The sequence below is a fragment of the Ochotona curzoniae genome, unplaced genomic scaffold (assembly GCF_017591425.1).
Source record: "Ochotona curzoniae isolate NIBS_2020 unplaced genomic scaffold, NIBS_Ocur_1.0 contig_883, whole genome shotgun sequence".
Lineage (NCBI taxonomy): Eukaryota > Metazoa > Chordata > Mammalia > Lagomorpha > Ochotonidae > Ochotona > Ochotona curzoniae.
Genome location: NW_024466599.1, coordinates 61812885 through 61832592, shown reverse-complemented (window position 1 = coordinate 61832592; position 19708 = coordinate 61812885). Strand labels below are relative to the sequence as shown.

The window sequence follows — 19708 nt, the reverse complement described above, 5'->3', positions numbered from 1 at the left end:
GGATTCACATTGTTTCTCACACAAATGATAAACATTTGAGGTGATGGATATGCTAATTACTCTAAACTGATTATTGTGCATTGTGTATATGCACTGAATATGTACCCATTAATATGTATATTCATTATAAGTTAATAAAAATGCAGATATTAAATGTTCTGTAAACAGTATCTTAGCTGCATCTTAAAAACTATTTTATAAAGATTTATCTATTTTTATGGAAAGGCAGATTTACAGAGAGACGGACAGACAGAAAGATCTTCCATCAGCTGGTTCCCCAACTGGTCCTCCATAATGGCTGGAGCTACGATGATCTGAAGCCAGAAGCCTCCCCCAGGTCTCCCACATGGGTTCTGGGTCTCAAGGCCTTGAGCCGTCCTCTACTGGTTTTCCTGGCAACAAGCAAGGAGCTGGGCAGCAAAGAATTAACTGATCTAAATGAAGAGACTATTAGTCTTAATTTTGGCAGATTGAAAACAAGTAGCTAACATCATGAATGTTACCCGATTTAGAAATCACTATTGGATAAAGTCAACAATTCAGCTAGACTTTTTTGAAAAAGGACCAAGAAGTTTTATTTTTCTTTTAAAAGGAATAAGATTGCACCAACACATTAATGGCCAGTTCATATTCACAAACCCGAGAGCTTCTTGGGTCACAAGAACAGAAATCCGATCATTCAGAGAAATACTCTAGTGAGGAGGGAAGCAATCATCCGGATCTTATAGTGCATGCCTATAGTGATTACATTCCTGTTAGATCTCTTAGAAGTACAAAATTGTATTCAATCCTCCGGTTCTATAAATCAGAGCCAGACATGTTTCCCCTCAGTTTCCTGATAATATATCTCCATCTTCTACAATGGTTTATAACAAAAATATTTATAAATCAGAGAAGTTGTAGTGAACAACATTACCGGTTTGCCTGTATTAACTTCATTTTCACAAGTAGAAAGTTCTTCAGAAATCATGCTGCAGTGCCTTACTAAACTTCTTGTCTGAGTGGTTGACAAAGGATCCCAGATGAATTCGATAAAGTCTGAAACACATATTTCAGTGATGTACAACTTACTGCTTTGACAAAGAGTGAGAGCTCTGGCAAAGACTTCCTTCCCTGGTTTAAAACCCACATCAGTCATGGGCATCATGTATTTACACACAAATTCCACTTCTTGTCTTTCTTGGGCTTTGCTGAATTCATCTGACTAACCCATAATCCTAGCTATTCTTGTCACCAAATCTGCCTGCAAGCATGCAGAGAGTATGTGGCTTGAAAAAAGTCACAATTAATGTATCACCGTAAAATTCAAGGAAATCCTTAATGCTCCACAGCAATCACATATTCTTTCTCTTGTCTGATTACCCTTCTTGTCTAGATGGCCATTCAATACATTCTTCTTCCTCTTCACTAGTCTTAGTAGATGGACTTTACTTTCTCCTTTGTTCCCTCCAACATAATTACTTTCTAATTTGATGGGGGAAAAAAAGTAACCTGAAGTTCCACAGCTCCTACTGCAGTACCCACATACCTGCATCCGTGCCCAGGTGCTCTAACTTGTCCTCTATTGCAATGGACGAGACATCCATTTCTCCCAGCGAAGCCAACCCTTGATTTGTGCCCATGATCTCAACCCTTTTGCTTACCTGAGATTCCACTCTTGGAATTCTGTCCTATCCTTTCACAATGAATCTTTCCCATCATCCTACAACAGTTGTTTCTCTGGCACTAAAATTAAATCTCCTTTTAACCATACTTATGCTTCTAGTAACTCTTTCAGGTCTCCCATGTAGATACAGGGGTCCAAAAATCTGGGCCATTCTCTGCTGCCAAGCCCTAAAGCAGGCAGCAAAAAGGGAGGTGGAGCAGCTGGGACACAAACTGGCAACCCTATGGGATCCTGGCATTTGCAAAGGGAGGGTTGGCCAATTATGCCATTGATCTGGGCCCTTCTCTTTTTTCTTATATAGTAAAATATCTGCAACTACTATCTCTGAAATAAAATTCCTGAAACTTCTATCTCAAACTTTCCTCTTCCCATTTATTCTTGATTTCCCTCTAATTAGGCATTTCACTCACCACTCTACATAAACTATTTAAATTAGTTCATAGGTAACAATCCTCTAGCAAACTCCAAGTACATAAGACTTCACATATTTTATTGCTGACAACTGCAAGACTTCATCACTTTCTTCGAAAGCTTAAAAAATATTTTTCAAAAATTATTTCTAATTGAAAGGGAGAATTACAGATAAGAAACTGAGATCTCTCATTACTGTTTTATTCCCCAAATGGCCACAAAGACCAGAGCTAAGCTGATCTGAAATTAGCAGCTAGGGTACTTCTCCGGGTCTGACATGGGGAAAGAGGTCTAAGCACTTGGGCTATCTGCTGCATTCCCAGGTTACAAGCAGGAAGCCAGATTAGAGATGGGACAGCCAGGAAACGATCCAGTGCCCATAGGGATGCTGGCAGTGTGGGTGGAGGATTAGCCTGGAACATCACTGCACCAGCCCCCTCCTAGAAAATTTCTTTCACTTGTCTCTTGGGTGCCAGACTCCCAGTTTTCCTGCTGTCTGCTTTGGTACCTGCCGCCTCTTTGCTTCCTGAACCAAAGTGCTGGAGAATCTTCGGATCTCTGGTTACATACCTTTCCTTTCTTATTTACACGCACTCTTGTAGTGTTTAAAATCACTTCTGTGGCTATAAGAATCACAGACATGCTAATAAAATTCTAAATTCATACCTTCTGCCTCAACATCTCTTTTAGGATTCATATATCCAACTATCTTTCATATTACCTCTCAGATAACAAGGTCTCAAATTCAGTGAAATCCCAAACAGAGCTCCTGATGGACTTTCTCCACTGGAAATTTAATCCTCTAAGCCTTTTCCATTTCAGGAAACGGCAACTCTGGCCTTCCAGCTGCTCAGGCCCAGAACAATCCAAACACTCCTGATTCCTTCTCTTGCCTCATAACCAATCTATTAGCAAATACTGTTACAGTTAATTTGGAAATACATATAGAATTCAGTCACTACAAATGTTTTATCTATTTGAAAGGCAGAGAGAAAAAAGGGACAATAGAAATAGAGACCTTCCCCCTGCTGGCTCACTTCTCAAATGTCTGTTAACAGCTGGGGCTGGGTCAGACTGAAGCAGGAACCAAGAGCACCATCTGGTTCTCCTACATTGTGGTAGGACCAATGCATTTAAGCCATTATATACTGCCTCACAAGATACACAAAATAGGAAGCTAGACTGGAAGCTTAGGTAGACTCAAACCTAGGTACCCTGATTCGGGAATGTGTGTTACCTGTGCCAAAACATCCACCTTCTCCCCACCCCCACGAGAATTCAGTCTCTAAAGCAACCTAGTCAGGTCCAGTGGGCCAATCCTCCCCCTGTAAAGCACCCACATCCCATGTGGGCATCGGTTCATGTCTCGGCTGCTCCACCTCCCATCCAGCTCTCTGCTTGTGGTCTAGGAAAGCAGTGGAGGATGGCCCAAAGCCATGAAACCCTGCACGCACGTGGGAGACTTGGAGGAGACTCCTAGTTACCGATTGGTTCAGCTCAGCAAATTTTTTTAAATGGAAAGAAAAGAGAAACATTCATGGGAGAAGTAAGGGGAAAGAAAAAGGTACATACAGTACAGATACAAGCAAACCCTTAACAGATGATTCAGGTGTCCCCAAAGCAACTGAAATATCAGAAATGTTAACTGCTCAGAGTACCAGTGGGTCGGCAATCAACCACTTGACCAAAACAGCTTAAAAATTTTTTTAACCAGCTTAAAATCAGCATTTATTAAACTTCATTTTAGTTGAAAGGGAAACAAAAGAGAGACAGAGGTCTTTCATCCAATGGTTCATTCTCCAAATGACTCAGTGAGGACTGAGCTGGAGCGGGGGAAGCCAGGAGCCCAGATCTCAGTCTGCACCTCCAACAGTAATGGCAAAGACTTGAGTCCTTAGCTTTCACTTGCTGTCACCCAAGGTATGCAGTAGCAGGAATCTGGAATATAAACCTAGGAACCTTGATCTGGAATACAGATGCCCCACGTGGCAAAGGTCTACCCAATATCTGTTATCTTTACTGCATAACATTTGTTTGTGTGCAAAAATTTCTAGAAAAAAAAACATACCTGCCACAAACATGAACAATCTTATATTCTGCCAAAAAAGCAATTTAATCAGAGCAAGATTAGAGAACAGTACCTTTCAGCCGTGGAATAACTGTTTTGTTGATGATAGCAGAGAAGATTTTTTTGTCAGAATTGTCCTTATTTAAGTTTTCCACACTGTTGTCCACAAATTCTTCTACCGATATGAACCATGGCATCTGTTTTAAACCTATGGAATCCAACTTAAACACAAAATTATACAAGTTAGAAATGAATTCCTAAATGTTAGTTAATTTTAAAATAGTTAAATTTTTTAATAAACAGAACCTTTCTGAATTTCAAAGGGCAATAATTCTTTAACACTATATATGCATCACTAGCCATTAGGCAAGGCAGTATGACTTACAATACGGTATCTGTTAATCTAACAAACTGCTGCATTTTATCCATTCACTCATACAAACACTCAACAAATGCTTACTATGTCCCAAATGGCACACTATGGTAGGCGTAAAATATATCTTTGCTGGGCACATGAAAAAAAACACAGAATCTGTAAAAACTCATTCACTCTTAGAAAATCTTATTTTTGGTTCTTTCTGTTCTTACAAGCGTAATATGTAATTTCTGTGTGGGTTAGCTTATTAGGCAAATGGGAGCAGATGGTTATTTATTTATTTTTTGAATGAAAGAATTGAAGGATCTCTGCTAGGCCTACAAAATATCCATCTCAGCTTTTCAGAATAACAAGGTGGATGCCTAACTTATTGCCCTCCCATGGTGAAGCTCAGTTACCGCAGTATGATCCTGAATGTAACCTAGACGAGCAGGCACGCATGACTGACACAGACAGACAAGGTCGGCTTTGGTCCTTCACTCTGTAATTTTTATCTTTAATTCTCTTTTCCTGGGACTTCACTTGCCTGCTAGTTCACAAAGTACATCCACATGGATCTCTACTGTTTTGCTGTCTACAAAGTGGAATTTACTTTAAGTCCTTTTCTTTCTGAAGTCTCCATCTTTGTTAACGCCATTACTCTTCTGACATTCCAGAACCAAATCTTAGGGTTCATCTTTATAGTTTGAGGGCTCTTAAGTTCTTACTTCAAGACTTCTTGTCATCTATCCTTTCTGTTTCCTTTTCCACCAGTACGACATGAATCCAACAGTTTCGTTTCTTTTCTTTTCTTTTTTGTTTTTAATTTTCTGTCTGTTGATTCACCTCTCAAGCAGCCAGAAGCCTCCTCCAGGTCTCCCACGCGGGTGCAGGGTCCCAAGGCTTTTGGGCATCCTTGACTGCTTGACTGCTTTCCCAAACATAAGCAGGGAGCTAGATGGGAAGCGGGGCCTCTGGGACTAGAACCAGCACCCATACGGGATCCAGGCATGTGCAAGGTGAGGACTCCAGCCGCTAGGCTACTGTGCCAGGTCCAATCCAACACTTTCAAGTGAAGACTACAGAATAGCCTTTATCTCTCATTTTCCTCCTTTCCAAGTTAGCTTGCTACTAGGGCTTCTAGAATGTCACTTTCAACATGTCACCCCTTCCATTATTTACAAAAATCAACCCTTACTTCTTAATTTAGGGTCTGAACTCCACACTCTCTAGCCCTTGAATTAATACCTTTCCCTTTATACCTTTACGAAAAGCCTTCCCCTTTTTCTCTCCTCCCATGTAAATCCTGTATGCCCTTCAGAATCTTGCTTAAATTTTTCTTTCTCAATGTAGTTTTCCCTTCTGAGTCTTCCAAATAGCTTCAGGACCCTTGGACCAAGGTTTCTGTGTTAAGTGGCCCAAATTTAATACTACTTTAACATTTTTTTGGGAGGAAGGAGGATTTCAAACTTAGTATAGAAAGTTAAAAAAAAAACTGGATTACTGATGGCTAATGTTTCTCAGTCTTAAAAATTACATGAGAACCAAGAACAAATGAATATAGCTTAAATGCATACTCCTGTACTACTAGTATCCCAAAGCTCTATGTTTTAGCTCCAACTTTAAGTTGTTTTACAGCTAATCTGTCAACAAGGCAATTTAATCTAGCAGGAGATTTCTTCTCATGTTAGGCATACCTTAAGAGGATTCCAGCTGATTAACTGGGCCCTTATTAGCGGATTTAAAAGCTTTGGTATGCATAAAGTAATATATGCTTCATAATAGGAATCAGGAAACTTTTCTCGCCATTGTTGAAATCTCAATAAAATGCTCTGGATGTTACAAAAATCATCATGCACATCTTCAAAAACTTTCTTATGATCCTTTATAATGTCATCTGTAAATAAAAAACAAGTCTCTTTAGATTATGAATCTCAAGTTTATGAACTTTAAGTATGCTTCCTTACAGTCATGTGATGATATAACCAACAGATCTGAAACCTTTCCTTTGACATTAACACACACATTTCCAATTACTAAAAAGTCAATTTGGTAAAAGTAAAAACACACCAATAAAATCTACCATTTCCTGAGTCTTTGCTATTATGTTAAAATATTACAAATTCATTATCTCATTTCAATACCTTAATTATCTTCCAGTAAGGCATAACTGAACTGCAGAAAAAACCAAAACATTAGATTTAGTGAGGTGACGGAATCTGCTCATGATCAAAGGAAGAGAGCCCTCTTTGAACCTAAGTCTACTTCAACTCCAGTGTGCAGACTCTTTCAACTGTACATCACCATGCCAGTTCATAATGCTAAACATCACTTCCTTGAGTCCAGGTTCCCTGAATTAAAAATTATAGAAATACGAGGCAAAGAAATAAAACCAAAATGTTCACTTACAATAGGAAAAAAGACTAGGGAGAAAGACTTGAGGGAAAACTTCAAGATTTTGGAAAAATAGAATAAAAAGCATGATTTTATTTTGGTACAACAAGCTTGGCAAATATATGCACAGTATTTTCATAACATACTTCTCACACATACAAAATTTTACACCAAAAATCATTTTTGCTTTGTAATAAATTCAATCTTCTAATGCCATTTTTCTATGGTATTTTTGAAGTATCCTAGTATCAAGCTCCAAGAATACTTACCAAAAGGAAGTCTCCAAGGAGGAAAAAAAAAAATCTTTCATTTTCCCTGAACTTTCCTGTTTTTTTATGTAGGTTACATAATTTAGGGCAAAACGTTTCTCAGCATTTCAAACAAAGGCCTAGTACAGAGCTGGTCACTGACCTGACCTGTTTTGGAAGTCACTCATCTCCGCAGAGGACAGCTCCTCGTCACTGGATGTCCCCTCCTGATGGCCGGACTCTCCAGAAAGGGCCCTGGTTTGTCTTCGCTTTTGCCTATATTTTTTTCATACACGAAAAACAAATGAAAAGTCAAATAGTTCTTGCTGAAAACCACTGGTTTAAAATGAAGAACAAAATGTTATCATTCATTTAAAAAGGCCAGAAGCACAGCATCACTTCAGCACACAATTTTATGTTAATTCTTGACATATTTATTCTCATGGATTTGAGTTGACATGAGAATGACATGTCTTTCCTTACATGACATTCCCAGTTAGGACACTTGCACAGGCTACCTAGAGTCTCAATAGAGGGTGACAATATAATTAGGGTCACCTTTTCTTTAGGAGCAGTTCAGGTTGAAAAATGTCATTTTACCCATCACTTTATTTTTTTAGGCTTTATTCAAAGCAAGGCGTCTCCTGCTGCAGTAGTCAGGTGGGGAGAACCCAAGGGAAGAGATGTCCTTTTACAAACCCCTTCCAACTGGTTCAGATATACCAGCGGATCTTTACAACAGCTGAATGGCTAACAAAATTTTGGTTTTACAATATTCTCATAAATTACTGGTGGGTTATAGCTGATCAGGTCACAAAGTCATTTATATTTAAGTAGTAAAAAGTACTTGCTCAATGATGTGGTAAGTCTTCACTTTATATAGCTACCTTCGAGATTCAATCTCTTCTAAAATCCACTGAGTTTTTTCATCTATAGCCAAGCTTCCATCTGTTTCAGCTTTGCCTGTTAATGAATAAAATTGATTTTTGCACTCCAAATTCTCAAAAATATTGAAAATAAAGGCATTACCATGAATGTGTGTGTGTGTATATCATTATTTGTGACTAATTAAATGTTGTGTGTTTGAAATTCACTTTGTGTCTGTTTTATCAGCGCCTTGGTTATGGTCTCATCTCTTTTGCTATCCTCTGAGAGCACTTTACTCAAAGGAATAGACAAAATATACAAAACCAGTGTGAGAACGAAGAAGCATAATCTAAATCTTAGAAATGGTCATATAAATATTTTTCCTTAAATAATTAGAAGTTGTAATTTTTATTGTTAAATATTCTAGGTCTTTGGAAGGGGACAGGTAACGGGTTAGTGGCAAAAATCATAAAAAGTATTTTTTATATAGGAATAAAAGGATTTTTATTCCTCAGATGGTAATTAAATAAATAATAAAGCATACTGATCATTAAAAACACTAACATGATAACTGCTGTAAATGCGTTGATTCATGTTTTAATTCATCTTGCCTGCGTTTCACAAGGGTCGTGGCTTGTTTTAAGAGGAGTGCATGCATGGATGACTCTATTTCTTGTATGTTGATAACCTGAAATATATACATAAGTACCGTTTTGCAGCTTGTCACGAATAAGTCATAAAATGCATAAAGAGGTAACACTAAGAAAATATGTATATAAATGCATATGCTCAACTGTCATAAAAATATTTCTAATACTAAGCATATCACATGAGGAAAAATATTATGTACAACAGACCTACAAATACTTTCAATTAAAAAAAATCAACTAACATATTGTAACCTCTATCTATATATATGGGGAAGCTGGTTTCCACAGCATGGGGTATACAGAAGGGATGCCATAAGAAACTGTTGAAATCTGGAAAGCCAGAGAATGAAAGAGGTCTAATCAGAAACAGGTAACAAAGCTGTGATGCAGAAAGGTGCGACTAATTGAAACTTTTGTTTCTTGGGCAACATCCTTTCACTCAGTGATGTCCCTTCATCTTTCAGGAATTTGTCTTAAACAGATGAAATCTGGAAAGAAAAGCTTACATTCAAGATTTTATTATTACTTACCAGATTAAAATCCTGCAAAAAATTCTAAATAGTCAACATTAACGGAAGGCTTAATGTAAGAATATGTTAAAATATGAAGGAAGAGTACTAGAGAAAAGTAATTAATGGCCAAATTCAAACTTTCCTTTTATTCTGTTTTGTAACTGATGTCAGAGGTTTCTCCCAGAAAACAAAATAAAACTACTTACACATACCTTTTCATTAAGACAGCCAATTAAATTTTCCACATAAATTTTCATGCTTTTATAAAATTTATAATTTAGATTTTGATTTGATGAGCTTTCTAGGTTCTGGATTGTACTCTTTGAGCTCTCCACATCTTGCAAGTATTTCTCATATTCCCTCTGGTGTGAGCGATGAGTATCTTGCAGTAATGTTAACCTAAATGAGTAAAAAAAAAAAGCTTTGTTTCATTTTTCAAATATTCTTTTAAAAAGTAACTGCGGAATGCAAATGTTTTCACAGATTACCAAGGAAACTGATGAGTGGATAAGCTTAGATTTATCAGACTTGCTGGAGGCCACAACGAAGGGCATGTGGCACAGGAAGACACAGGTTTTCAGAGGCTGCAGCTACTGTTTCAGAGAAAAAGCCTAAGTGGTTAGGTTTTCCAGCCAAGACTGATGAGAATTTACAAAGCAGGTGAGTTGTAAGAACACTCAATGATATTATACCCCAAACACAGGAGTCCATGTAGCATCACTGTTAGTATAGTCATCTAAATGAGCTGGAATTACAGCCATATGAGCATGGAATGGGTTGGTTCGATGTATCTTTTTTTCATAATCATTTTGGTGTTATCTGTCATTAGAATTAGATGTCCTCTGAGGTGCATTGCTCTGCTTCCTGTTCTTGCTCCACTGCACTTCCCTATATCCTCTCCCCACCCTAACTGGTGGTCCACATGGGCATGCATCCCTTTCAACTATGTAAACATCATCAAAATAAAATGAATTTATGATTAAAAAAATTCAACTATCCATATGAATAGTCTCCAGAAAGTTCAGGGAAAAATGTGTTATGAAAAAACTAACCAAGGGTTTTAAAAGTGTTTTGCACCAAATAAACCCATTTTTTAAAAAGATGCATTTACTGGGCCCGGCGCGGTGGCGCAAGTGGTTAAAGGTCCTCGCTTTGCACGCCCGGGATCCCATATGGGCGCCGGTTCTAATCCCAGCAGCCCCGCTTCCCTTCCAGCTCCCTGCCTGTGGCCCGGGAAAGCAGTCGAGGACGGCCCAAAGCTTTGGGACCCTGCACCCATGTGGGAGACCTGGAAGAGGCTCCTGGCTTCGGATCGGCATAGCATCGGCCGTTGCGCTCATTTGGGGAGTGAATCATCGGACGGAAGATCTTCCTCTCTGTACATCCGCCTTTCCAATAAAAAATAATAAAAATAAATCTTTAAAAAAAAAAAGATGCATTTACTTAAAAGGCATTTATAGAGACTGAGAGAGAAAGAGAGAGAGAGAAGGGAGAGACAGACAAATCTTCCGTTCATGGATTCACTTCCCAAATGGCTGCGACAGTCAGGGGTGGGGAAGCTGAAACCAGGAGCCAGGAGCTACATGTGAGTCTCCCACGTGGGGAGCAGGTGGCCTTGAGCATTTGAGCCATCTTTTGCTTTTCCAGGCTAGACAGGAAGTGGAAAAGCTGGGAACTGAATTGGCACCCATATGGAATGTAGGCTGCAGGTAGCAGTTTAACCTATAACACCACAATACCACCCGTATAAACTTATCTTCTAATTTCAATCTCCATGAACTTTCTGAAGTTTCCTTGGATATTCTACTTTTAAACATACAAATATAGAACACTTTTGGAAGGAAACAAGGAATTAGCAGCAATAATATTCCAGAATAAGGTGCTTTTATTTTTTTTTTAACCAGAACAATGTATTTTCTTTATAAACTAAATGAACTAATTATAAAGAGTAAGTAAAATATGGCTAAACGTAATAAGTTTTCAGATGAAATAACTACACTTCACTAACAATTTCTACATGGTGTCCTTTCCACATAAAACTATTCATGTAAATAAATAAGCAAAATCAAATTTAATTTCAATGTGAATAATGAGTAAAGTTACAATGAAGTTGATTTACAAAAAAGATAGTTCAAGATTTATTTTCAGGTACTAGGAAAAAATACATCTTGAAAACAAAGAAAATATTCTTTAGAAATACTTGCTTTGGTAATATGCTTGTATCAAAACTGCTATATGGACTAATTAAAATTTAATCATATTCTAGTACACAAATCTATGGAACATTCCATGGAATGAGTACAATACAGAATATAAGTAGTTAAACTCACCTGCGATAGGGTTTGCTTTAGTTTTAGAAAAAAATATTATATATAAGATTAACACTGCTTATTAAGAGATAAGCATTAGCCCTGACAGAAATAAGACAGCTGGTATTTAGAAAGACAATCTCTGCCAAACACCACAGAAACACTAATTTTGCCATGGCAAACTTTCTCTGGAAATTTAAGGAAAAAACCCAACTTATTAAAAGTCCTAACAAGAATAAAATGTTTGTTGTCTATAGCATTTCCTATGATAGGGAATTTTTAGAAATTATGATGAGTAATATGGGAGTACTTAAGTAAATTATAGTTATTTTATGGATAACTATAACATTAAAAAAAACCCAGGGGTTATCTAACATGCAATAAAATACTTCTAAACCATATTAAGTAAAAATAAGACTATAGAGTTTAAGCATATAATACATAGATTAAAAAGGCACAAAAAAGGTACCTGTTCTGAAATAGAGTGTATTCATTAACTATTAAAAATCCCAGGATAAATGGAAATTTCAAAACAAATACTACTCACCTCGCATTTAACTGCTTCTTTATAATCTCTAAATTTACTGGTGGAAATGAAATCAAAGTGTTTAACTTCTTCACAGTTGGAGTTTCCCCATTGTGGGATAACTTTTTGCCTCCTCTCTAAAAATATGAAAATTTATTTCTTAGAAAATATTTAATTTACCTTAAAAATAGCATAAAGGAGACAGGATAATTCAAGATCCCTTATTCTTAAAACTCTGATACCTCTGTAAATTTTCATGGTCATAATAAAATGTTTTTAAAATTCTCAGTTTTAAAATCTGGAACTTTAAATTCAAATGTAAGAGGTAATCTGAATTTGATTTTTCAAAAAGGTCTAGTTCCAATGGCTTTTAATATTAGTGTTTACAAACTACTGTACTCTACAAGGTCAAAGTGCTGTTGGTGATTATTTTCTGTGGTATAAATAGTTGTCTAACTAAAGTCATACTTATTTCCATGATAGAGAGCCATTAATGAACAATGCAGCTGTGATTCAGTCATCAAACTCCAACTCCATTGTAGTTCATGAAAAGTAAATGGAAGTCTGCTGGAGCTCTATAGGCAAAGTTCTGACTTTCCTCTAATCCACTGTTATTTGGGATTTTAGTTACTTGTAGGGTAATCCCTTTTTCACCTATACATCCATATTGTAATATGATGTGTTTCACACTAGTATTCTTTGGCTAATCATAACTCATCACAACTATGCTAGGAATGTTCAAACTGCAGTTTAACTGCTAGGCTAAACGCCTACTTCAAAGGTCATGCAGAACTCTTACACAGGACACACAAGCACGTGGACGACAAAATTCAGCCAACTCACTGGCTTTATTATCCATTTTATAATTTCCATGTAATGCCATCATTGTTCACCTCAATTCTGACTAAGCATCCTTCAGTTCCTAATCATAACAGCAAATCTCTACATACTCCTATTGGCTTTGGTCTCAAATTCTTTAAATCATCAGCATTTTTCAGTGATCCAAATATCCCACTTTTATTTATTTATTTTTTTACACACCATATGGATTTACATTCTCACAGCAGATCCAGAATCCATCTTGGGCTTCTTATGCTTAAATTTTACTTTTAAACATGCGTTCCATACAAGGTAAACTGTCCATATTTATAAAGCTAAAAAAAGACAGGGTCATCATAAATGGAAAGTGTTTATAACTAGTGGAAAAGGACATAATATAATCAGTACAGTGGGCTGAAATATAGAACTCAAAAAGCATAGCCCTGCCAACGCTTTGATTTCAGATTTCCAGCCCCGTGTTGAAGGAGACTGGCTGAATTTGTATTAATTTGTTCATTAGCCACAGAAACAGCATACATGGCATAAGTGGTTATTACCTCCACAGTTTTAACTGCTCTCCTCATCTGCTGCTCTTCCCAAATATATTGATTTTCATCTTCCTGGTTCTCTTCAGTTATACTTTCATGTCTGCTTGCTAGGGTAAAATAGTAACAGATAAATATTCAATATTTTTCCTTTTCAATCTACACAGCTAACATTTCTGAGTGGCTTACTATATTCAGGCTCAGAAGCACTTTTCTTGTTGCTTATTCATTACAATAATTCTGGGAAGAAAGTACTATTATTGCTGTCATTTTACAAATAAGGAAATTAAGGTGGTGTGAGGGTACACAGCTTGATGAGGACTCCGGGGAAGCTGGGGAACTTTAATGCAGTAACAAACTCTGTAAACTGCATCCTTGTTACTCCATTATTCCAGTCAAAATACCACAGCCTCATGGGAAAAACTATCAAGAATAAAATCCCTCTTTTCCTCATCAAAGAGCTCTGAGGTTTTGCTTAAAATCCAAACATCTAAAATAATTTCTGGGTTATTAGAAATTAGTCTCATTTTGAAACAAAAATTATTTGAGGGGTCATGCACGATGCTCTAGTAGTGAAATCCTCGCTTTGCATGCACAGGATCTCATATGGGCGCCAATTCACATTCCGGCTACTCCAATTCCTATCCAGCTCCCTGCTTATGTCCCGGAAAAGCATTTGAGGACGGCCTAAAGCCTTGGGACCCTGTGCCCACGTGGGAGACCTGGAAGAGGCTCCTGGCTATGGATCGGCTCAGCTCTGGCTATTGTGGCCACTTGGGGAGTGAGCTAGTGGATAGGAGATCTTTCTGTCTTTCCCCAGGGTATATGCCTTACAATAAGCAAAATAAAAATAATTAAAAAAGTATTACTTGATTTAATAAAAACCTTGGCATGTATGTTTTAAATGACAAATGCGGAAATAATCCTTCATCACTTACTGATAGAAGCTGTTTTATCACAGGATAGACTTTAATGAACAACACCTAAAGAATCTTTATGTTTTCATGTTAATAAAAATGTTTATAGTTGTGTCATAATGATAGTTTTAAAAACAACACACTGTACAATTTTTTAACCTGTCAAAAACATCACGTGAGAATTACACGTTAGCAATCAGTATTACACATGCAGATGTACTTTAGAGACCACAATGTCTGAGACCAAATTTATATTAAACAAAAATCAACATTCAGAAATGTTATATCCTGATGAAAAGTGATCTACTCTTCAAATATTAGGATATAAGATCAATACACACTTGTCTCTTCAGCCATTCTCTGCCGAAGTGTCTGGGGCTTCGCGGTAAATGGTATTCTTGCCTCTGGACCATCAGGCTCACTTTCGCTGTCCTCATCGCTGCCTCCCTTCAGACCAGAGAGGGTGGAACTTTGTTTCACATTTAATGAAATGTAGTCATCTCGGGCCCTGGCCAATTCCCGTTTTCTGCGGGCTGCCTGAATGACAGCTGCATCAGGCATCTTAACTGAAGAAAACAAACAGGAAGATGCTGAAAACCAAATACCAACAGAAATAAATTTTCTTCCCACTTTAAAAAAGGCATCACTTTGATGTAGGTATTTGTAATAAAGGATTATAAAGAAGCATTTACAATTATACTCAAGTCCCTTAAAGTATATTTTGACAATCATAATTCCAATATAATTTATTCCCATTAGGGAACCTTGCATTTTCTTAGAAGAGGCTTTAGCTTCACTGTACTGTAAAGAAATCCACAGCACAAAACAAGCTGCCAACTCTCACGTCAGCCCAAAAGATCTGGGTCACAGCTTCCTCTTTGCCACTTTAGTGTGCAATCAATCACAGTGTGCAGATGAGTAACTCAAACACAATGACTGTGCTTTACTAAAACTTGATTAAAAAAATTCATTAAAAAATCTGTAGGTCAGATTTGTTCCAAGCCCTGAACAAAAATGGTCAACATCTACTAGTATAAAATTTTGGGCCCAGTGCGATAGCATAGCGGCTAAGGTCACTGCCTCGCATGCGTTGGGATCCCATATGGGCGCCGGTTCTAATCCCAGTGGACCGGCTTCCCATCCAGCTCCCTCCATGCTTGTGGCCTGAGAAAGCAGTCAAGGATGGCCCAAAGCCTTGGGACCCGGCACCCGCATGGGAGACCCGAAAAAAGTTCCTGGCTTTGGATTGGCTCAGCTCGAGCTGTTGCAGCCACTTGGGGAATGAATCATCAGATGGAAAATGAGCTCTGTCCTCCTCTCTGTATATCTGTCTTTCTAATAAAAACAAATCCTTAAAAAATTTTTTTAGGTGATTCCCATGCCCTATAGGCTTCCAATATGTCTCTCCTGCTTTCTTTTTGTTAAGTTCCCAAATAAACATTTTTAGAAACAGCTATTTTATTACAAACAAACAAACAAAAAAACCCAAACTTTTAATTCTTTGAGAGCACAGATACACAGAAAGGGAGTGCCTATGCACTGGCCCACTACCAGCCAGGGCTCAGCTCCAGGGCTGACGCTGGGGATGGAAGCTCAGCCTGGGCCTCCCACGGTGGTGGCTGGTCCCCCACTGCTGTGGCCTCACTGCTGCCTCCCAGGATTTGTACTGGCAGGAAGCAGGAGCCCAGAGCCAGAGCCCACATCCGAACCCAGGGGCTTTGACGTCTCCAGTACTGGGCTGAACGTCCATCCTAGAGTTCTATTTAATTTCCTTATCCCAGTCTTCATTATCCCAGTCTCCTTGTAAGCAATCTGACCTCCAGCTTGCTAGGTAACAGAAATGAGTCAGTCTTGAAAATTTGACAATCACCACACTACACTATATTCTGTTGTTATCAACAGTAAGAATCCTTGGTATAGAAAATATTGCTAGTAGAAATAAGAATTTTATTTTATTATTATTTTTAAAGATTTATTTATTTTTATTAGAAAGGCAGATGTACAGAGGAGGAGAGACAGAGAAGAAGATCTTCCGTCCAATGGTTCACTCCCCAAGTGACCGCAACGGCTGGAGCTGAGCCAATCTGAAGCCAGGAGCTTCTTCCGGGTCTCCCCGCAGGTGCAGAGTCCCCAGGCTTTAGGCTGTCCTCGACTGCTTTCCCAGGCTACAAGTAGGGAACTGGATGGGAAGCAGGGCCACTAGGATTAGAACCGGCGACCATATGGGATTCCAGCGTGTACAAGGTGAGGACCTTAACCACTACACTATCGTGCCGGGCCCAAAATAGAGAATTTTAAGAAAAATTCTTAAAACCACCAACCTGCTGATGAAAATGTTTTTTCTTCCAGAGAACTAGAGCTTTCAGAAGATGGAGTCTCATCACCTTTGCTTCCTGAGGAGAAGGGAGTTGCAGCCTCTTCCCCTGGGAAAATATCAGCCACTCTAGATTCCAGCAGCACACATCTTGTATACACAGAGAATTAAGAATTACAAAGTTCTTACCAGATTGCAAATGCTACCAACCTGCTGGCAAAGGTCTTTCTGCCAGAGGGCTAGAGGTGTCAGATGATGGACTCTGGTTACCCTGGCTTTCTGAGGAGTCATGGCTCGTACCCTCTTCATCTGATGAAAGATCAATCACTCTGGATTCTAAAAAGACGACATACAAATCTTTAACTCTTGAATTTTCTGATCTAATATATACACAAAGACTTAACCTATTTGTGTCATCTACATATCTAATAAAAAATTTGCAAAGGACGCAATGAGAAGAGGTAAGGGAACATTAGTGAAAAAATAAAGGCCTAGGAATTGAAATGGTATTTTGAAAAGAAAAACAATGGTAGTGAATAGAATAGAAAAGGAAAAAAAATAATGTACGCTTACGATGTGTTAGGGTCACTGAAACCTATGCTACAAGATTTACTTCATTTAGTCATCATAAATGTATAAAGTAAACATTATTAGTGATGAAGAAATTAAGGCTGGAGAGGACAAAAACAGAAAGTAAATGGAGAAGCAGGGTTTTCACCCTAATTCTAGCCAATTCCAGAATTTAGGCTTTCTTTATATTATACCATGTTTAATGGCTGGTGGCAAGAAATATTGCAATAAACACTTTGGTCAAAACTGAAGCATAGGGCTACATCTTCAGTCTGTGATTTAGGGAGGTGACATCATAGGCTATACTCAACTAATCCACTAAGCAACACCAAGAGACAACACCGAAAATGATGTTATCTGATGGAAAGTAATCCTTAATTCACAATAATATTCCAATCTTCATGAAAAAACAGAAACCTTAAAATATGACCACAGAATCCGTTTACCTTAAACTTTTACCTTAATTTATATCTATATACAGCTCAAAAATGTCTGAACCAAATCAAAACTTCTAAGACAGAATGAGGAAAGGCCCAGTGTGATAGCTTAGTGGCTAGTCTGCACCTTGCATTCCTGGGATTCCATATGGACACCAGTTTGTGTTCCAGCTAGTCCACTTCCCTTTCAGCTTCCTGCTTGTGGCCTGGCAAAGCAGGAGACGATGGTCCAAAGTGTGGGACCTGTACCTGTTGGGAGACCAGGAAGAAACTCTTGGCTCCCGGCTTCGGATTGGCTCAGCTCTGGCCATTGTGGCCACTTGGTGAGTGAACCAGACGATGGAAGCTCTTTCTTTGTCTCTGCTCTCTGTAAATCTGACTTTCCAATAGAAATAAATAAATCTTAAAAAAAAGACTGCATGAGACTAGATCTGTGGTAAGTAAGTAAAGTTACCACGTGCAGCAGTGCCATAGGGGTACCAGCTTGAGTCCTGACTGCTCCAACTCAGATCCAGCTCCCTGCTAAAGTACCTGCGAAAGCAGTGGAAAATGCCCAGTTTTTGGGCCCCGTAAGCATGAGCAGGGTCTATAAGCAGCATTGGGCTTCAGAGCAGCCCCGCTCCATTGTTTGTGACCACAGGGGGATTGCCATAAGCAAGGGCCTGGATGGGAAGCCTAGCAGCCAGGACACAAATCGGCACTCACACGGGATGCAGGCACAAGACAGAGGATTTGCCAGTTCAGCTCTCATGTGGCCCTAGTAGTAATTTTTTTCAATTTGTGTAAGAAAATGCATGAGCGCCAGGTGCAACAACCTATTGTCTAATGTCTTTGCCTGTATTTTAAAAATCAAAGAGATTTGACAATGATTCTACTGTACTACTTGCTAGTACTGTCTCACATTTATAATCTATTTATTGTTGCCCAATTATTTTAGTTTCTGTACATTACAGATTAAAACAAAACAAGCACACAAGAAAGCACCAAAACCTATTTAGATTTTTCCCGCGCACATCTCTGATCAAGTGATTATTTACAGAAAAGTGAACTGGGCAAGTTGAGAAGGTACACAAAAGTTGTGACCTGAACCCCTCTGTGACCATTTAGATTCTTCATAAGCAACAACCACCCCACTGTCATGCAAGTGGTTAGAGCTACGGCTTCCGCGAGGTGCCCGGCTTGCACACGCGGGCAGCCCACCCGGCCCGCGACCCCGCACGGCTGGCTCAGCAGCTTGTCAGGGAAACTTGCAGGAAGCCCCAGCGCACCCGCGTCACCTGGGGCGCCCGAGCCTCGGTCCGGGGCGGCAGCCCCTCGTGCGGCGCGCCGGGAGCTCGCCCACACCGGGCCCCGACCCCTGCCGCGAGGGCCCGGGGCTCGGCGGGGCCCTTCCTCCGCCTCCGCACGCTCCCCTCCAGTGGGCTGGCCCCGTTCCTTGAGCGTCCCGAGCCCCACAGGCGGCTCCTCGGCGCCGTCGCTGTCGCTGTCGTCAGCTCGGCGCTGCCGGAAAGTCCTTTTCGGCTTGTGCGCCATGGCCGAGCCTCGGAGCGCCCAGTGAGTGCAGGGCGCGCGCTCCAGCCACCTTCGCCCCCGCCGCTGCGTGCGCGCGCCGGGCCTGCGTGCACGCGCCCGACCCGCGCGCCCGGCGCCTCCGGCTTCGTCCTGCGCATGCGTGCGTCGCCTCTCAGGCCCTCTAGTGTTCTTGGCGGGAATCTGTGGAGGGGAAAGGTTGCCAGGAGCTTCCCGCGGCCGAATCGCAGGGAGAGCAGCAGTTACGCCCTGCCGCATCTGTGAAGTGGGCCCAGGGCTCTGTATTGTGTACCTGGACGGGACACTTGCGTGCACGGCGCACGTGTGTGGTGCTGGGGTGATGCCTCTTGAAGGATGAACTATAAAGTTTGCGTACAAATGATAAGCGCACGGGTAAGCAAAACATCAGACGGTTAACCTCAAGAGGCAGGACTTCGAGGGAATCTGGTTAAATGCTTTGCCCTATAAAAGAAGTATCCAGGAAAGGGTGTTATTTAGAAAGGTGCATAAAGAAGGACAACTGGGTCAGCCTGGGCTCTGGTCATTAATGTCTGCTGACGGGAGGAAGCC

At 39.7% G+C, this 19708-nt stretch overlaps 1 protein-coding gene across 3 annotated transcripts in view; it reads right to left on the bottom strand.

The window, feature by feature from the left end:
- GCFC2 (GC-rich sequence DNA-binding factor 2) overlaps positions 1 to 19174 on the bottom strand; it is a 28288-nt gene extending 9114 nt beyond the window's left edge. Inside the window, exons 1-13 of one of the 3 annotated variants that reach the window (XM_040993632.1) lie at positions 18886 to 19174; positions 16812 to 16937; positions 16609 to 16710; positions 14629 to 14853; positions 13383 to 13480; positions 12028 to 12143; positions 9384 to 9570; positions 8574 to 8697; positions 8030 to 8105; positions 7306 to 7418; positions 6198 to 6397; positions 4219 to 4366; positions 917 to 1038 (exon numbers count right to left, since the gene is read on the bottom strand). In XM_040993632.1, the coding sequence (XP_040849566.1) occupies positions 917 to 1038; positions 4219 to 4366; positions 6198 to 6397; positions 7306 to 7418; positions 8030 to 8105; positions 8574 to 8697; positions 9384 to 9570; positions 12028 to 12143; positions 13383 to 13480; positions 14629 to 14853; positions 16609 to 16710; positions 16812 to 16937; positions 18886 to 19141 (1893 nt within the window). In that variant the 5' untranslated portion in view covers positions 19142 to 19174. The remainder of the gene's footprint in view (positions 1 to 916; positions 1039 to 4218; positions 4367 to 6197; positions 6398 to 7305; positions 7419 to 8029; positions 8106 to 8573; positions 8698 to 9383; positions 9571 to 12027; positions 12144 to 13382; positions 13481 to 14628; positions 14854 to 16608; positions 16711 to 16811; positions 16938 to 18885) is intronic. The other 2 variants (XM_040993633.1, XM_040993634.1) reach the window with 2 other exon arrangements.
- Between the last annotated feature and the right edge of the window lie 534 nt (positions 19175 to 19708).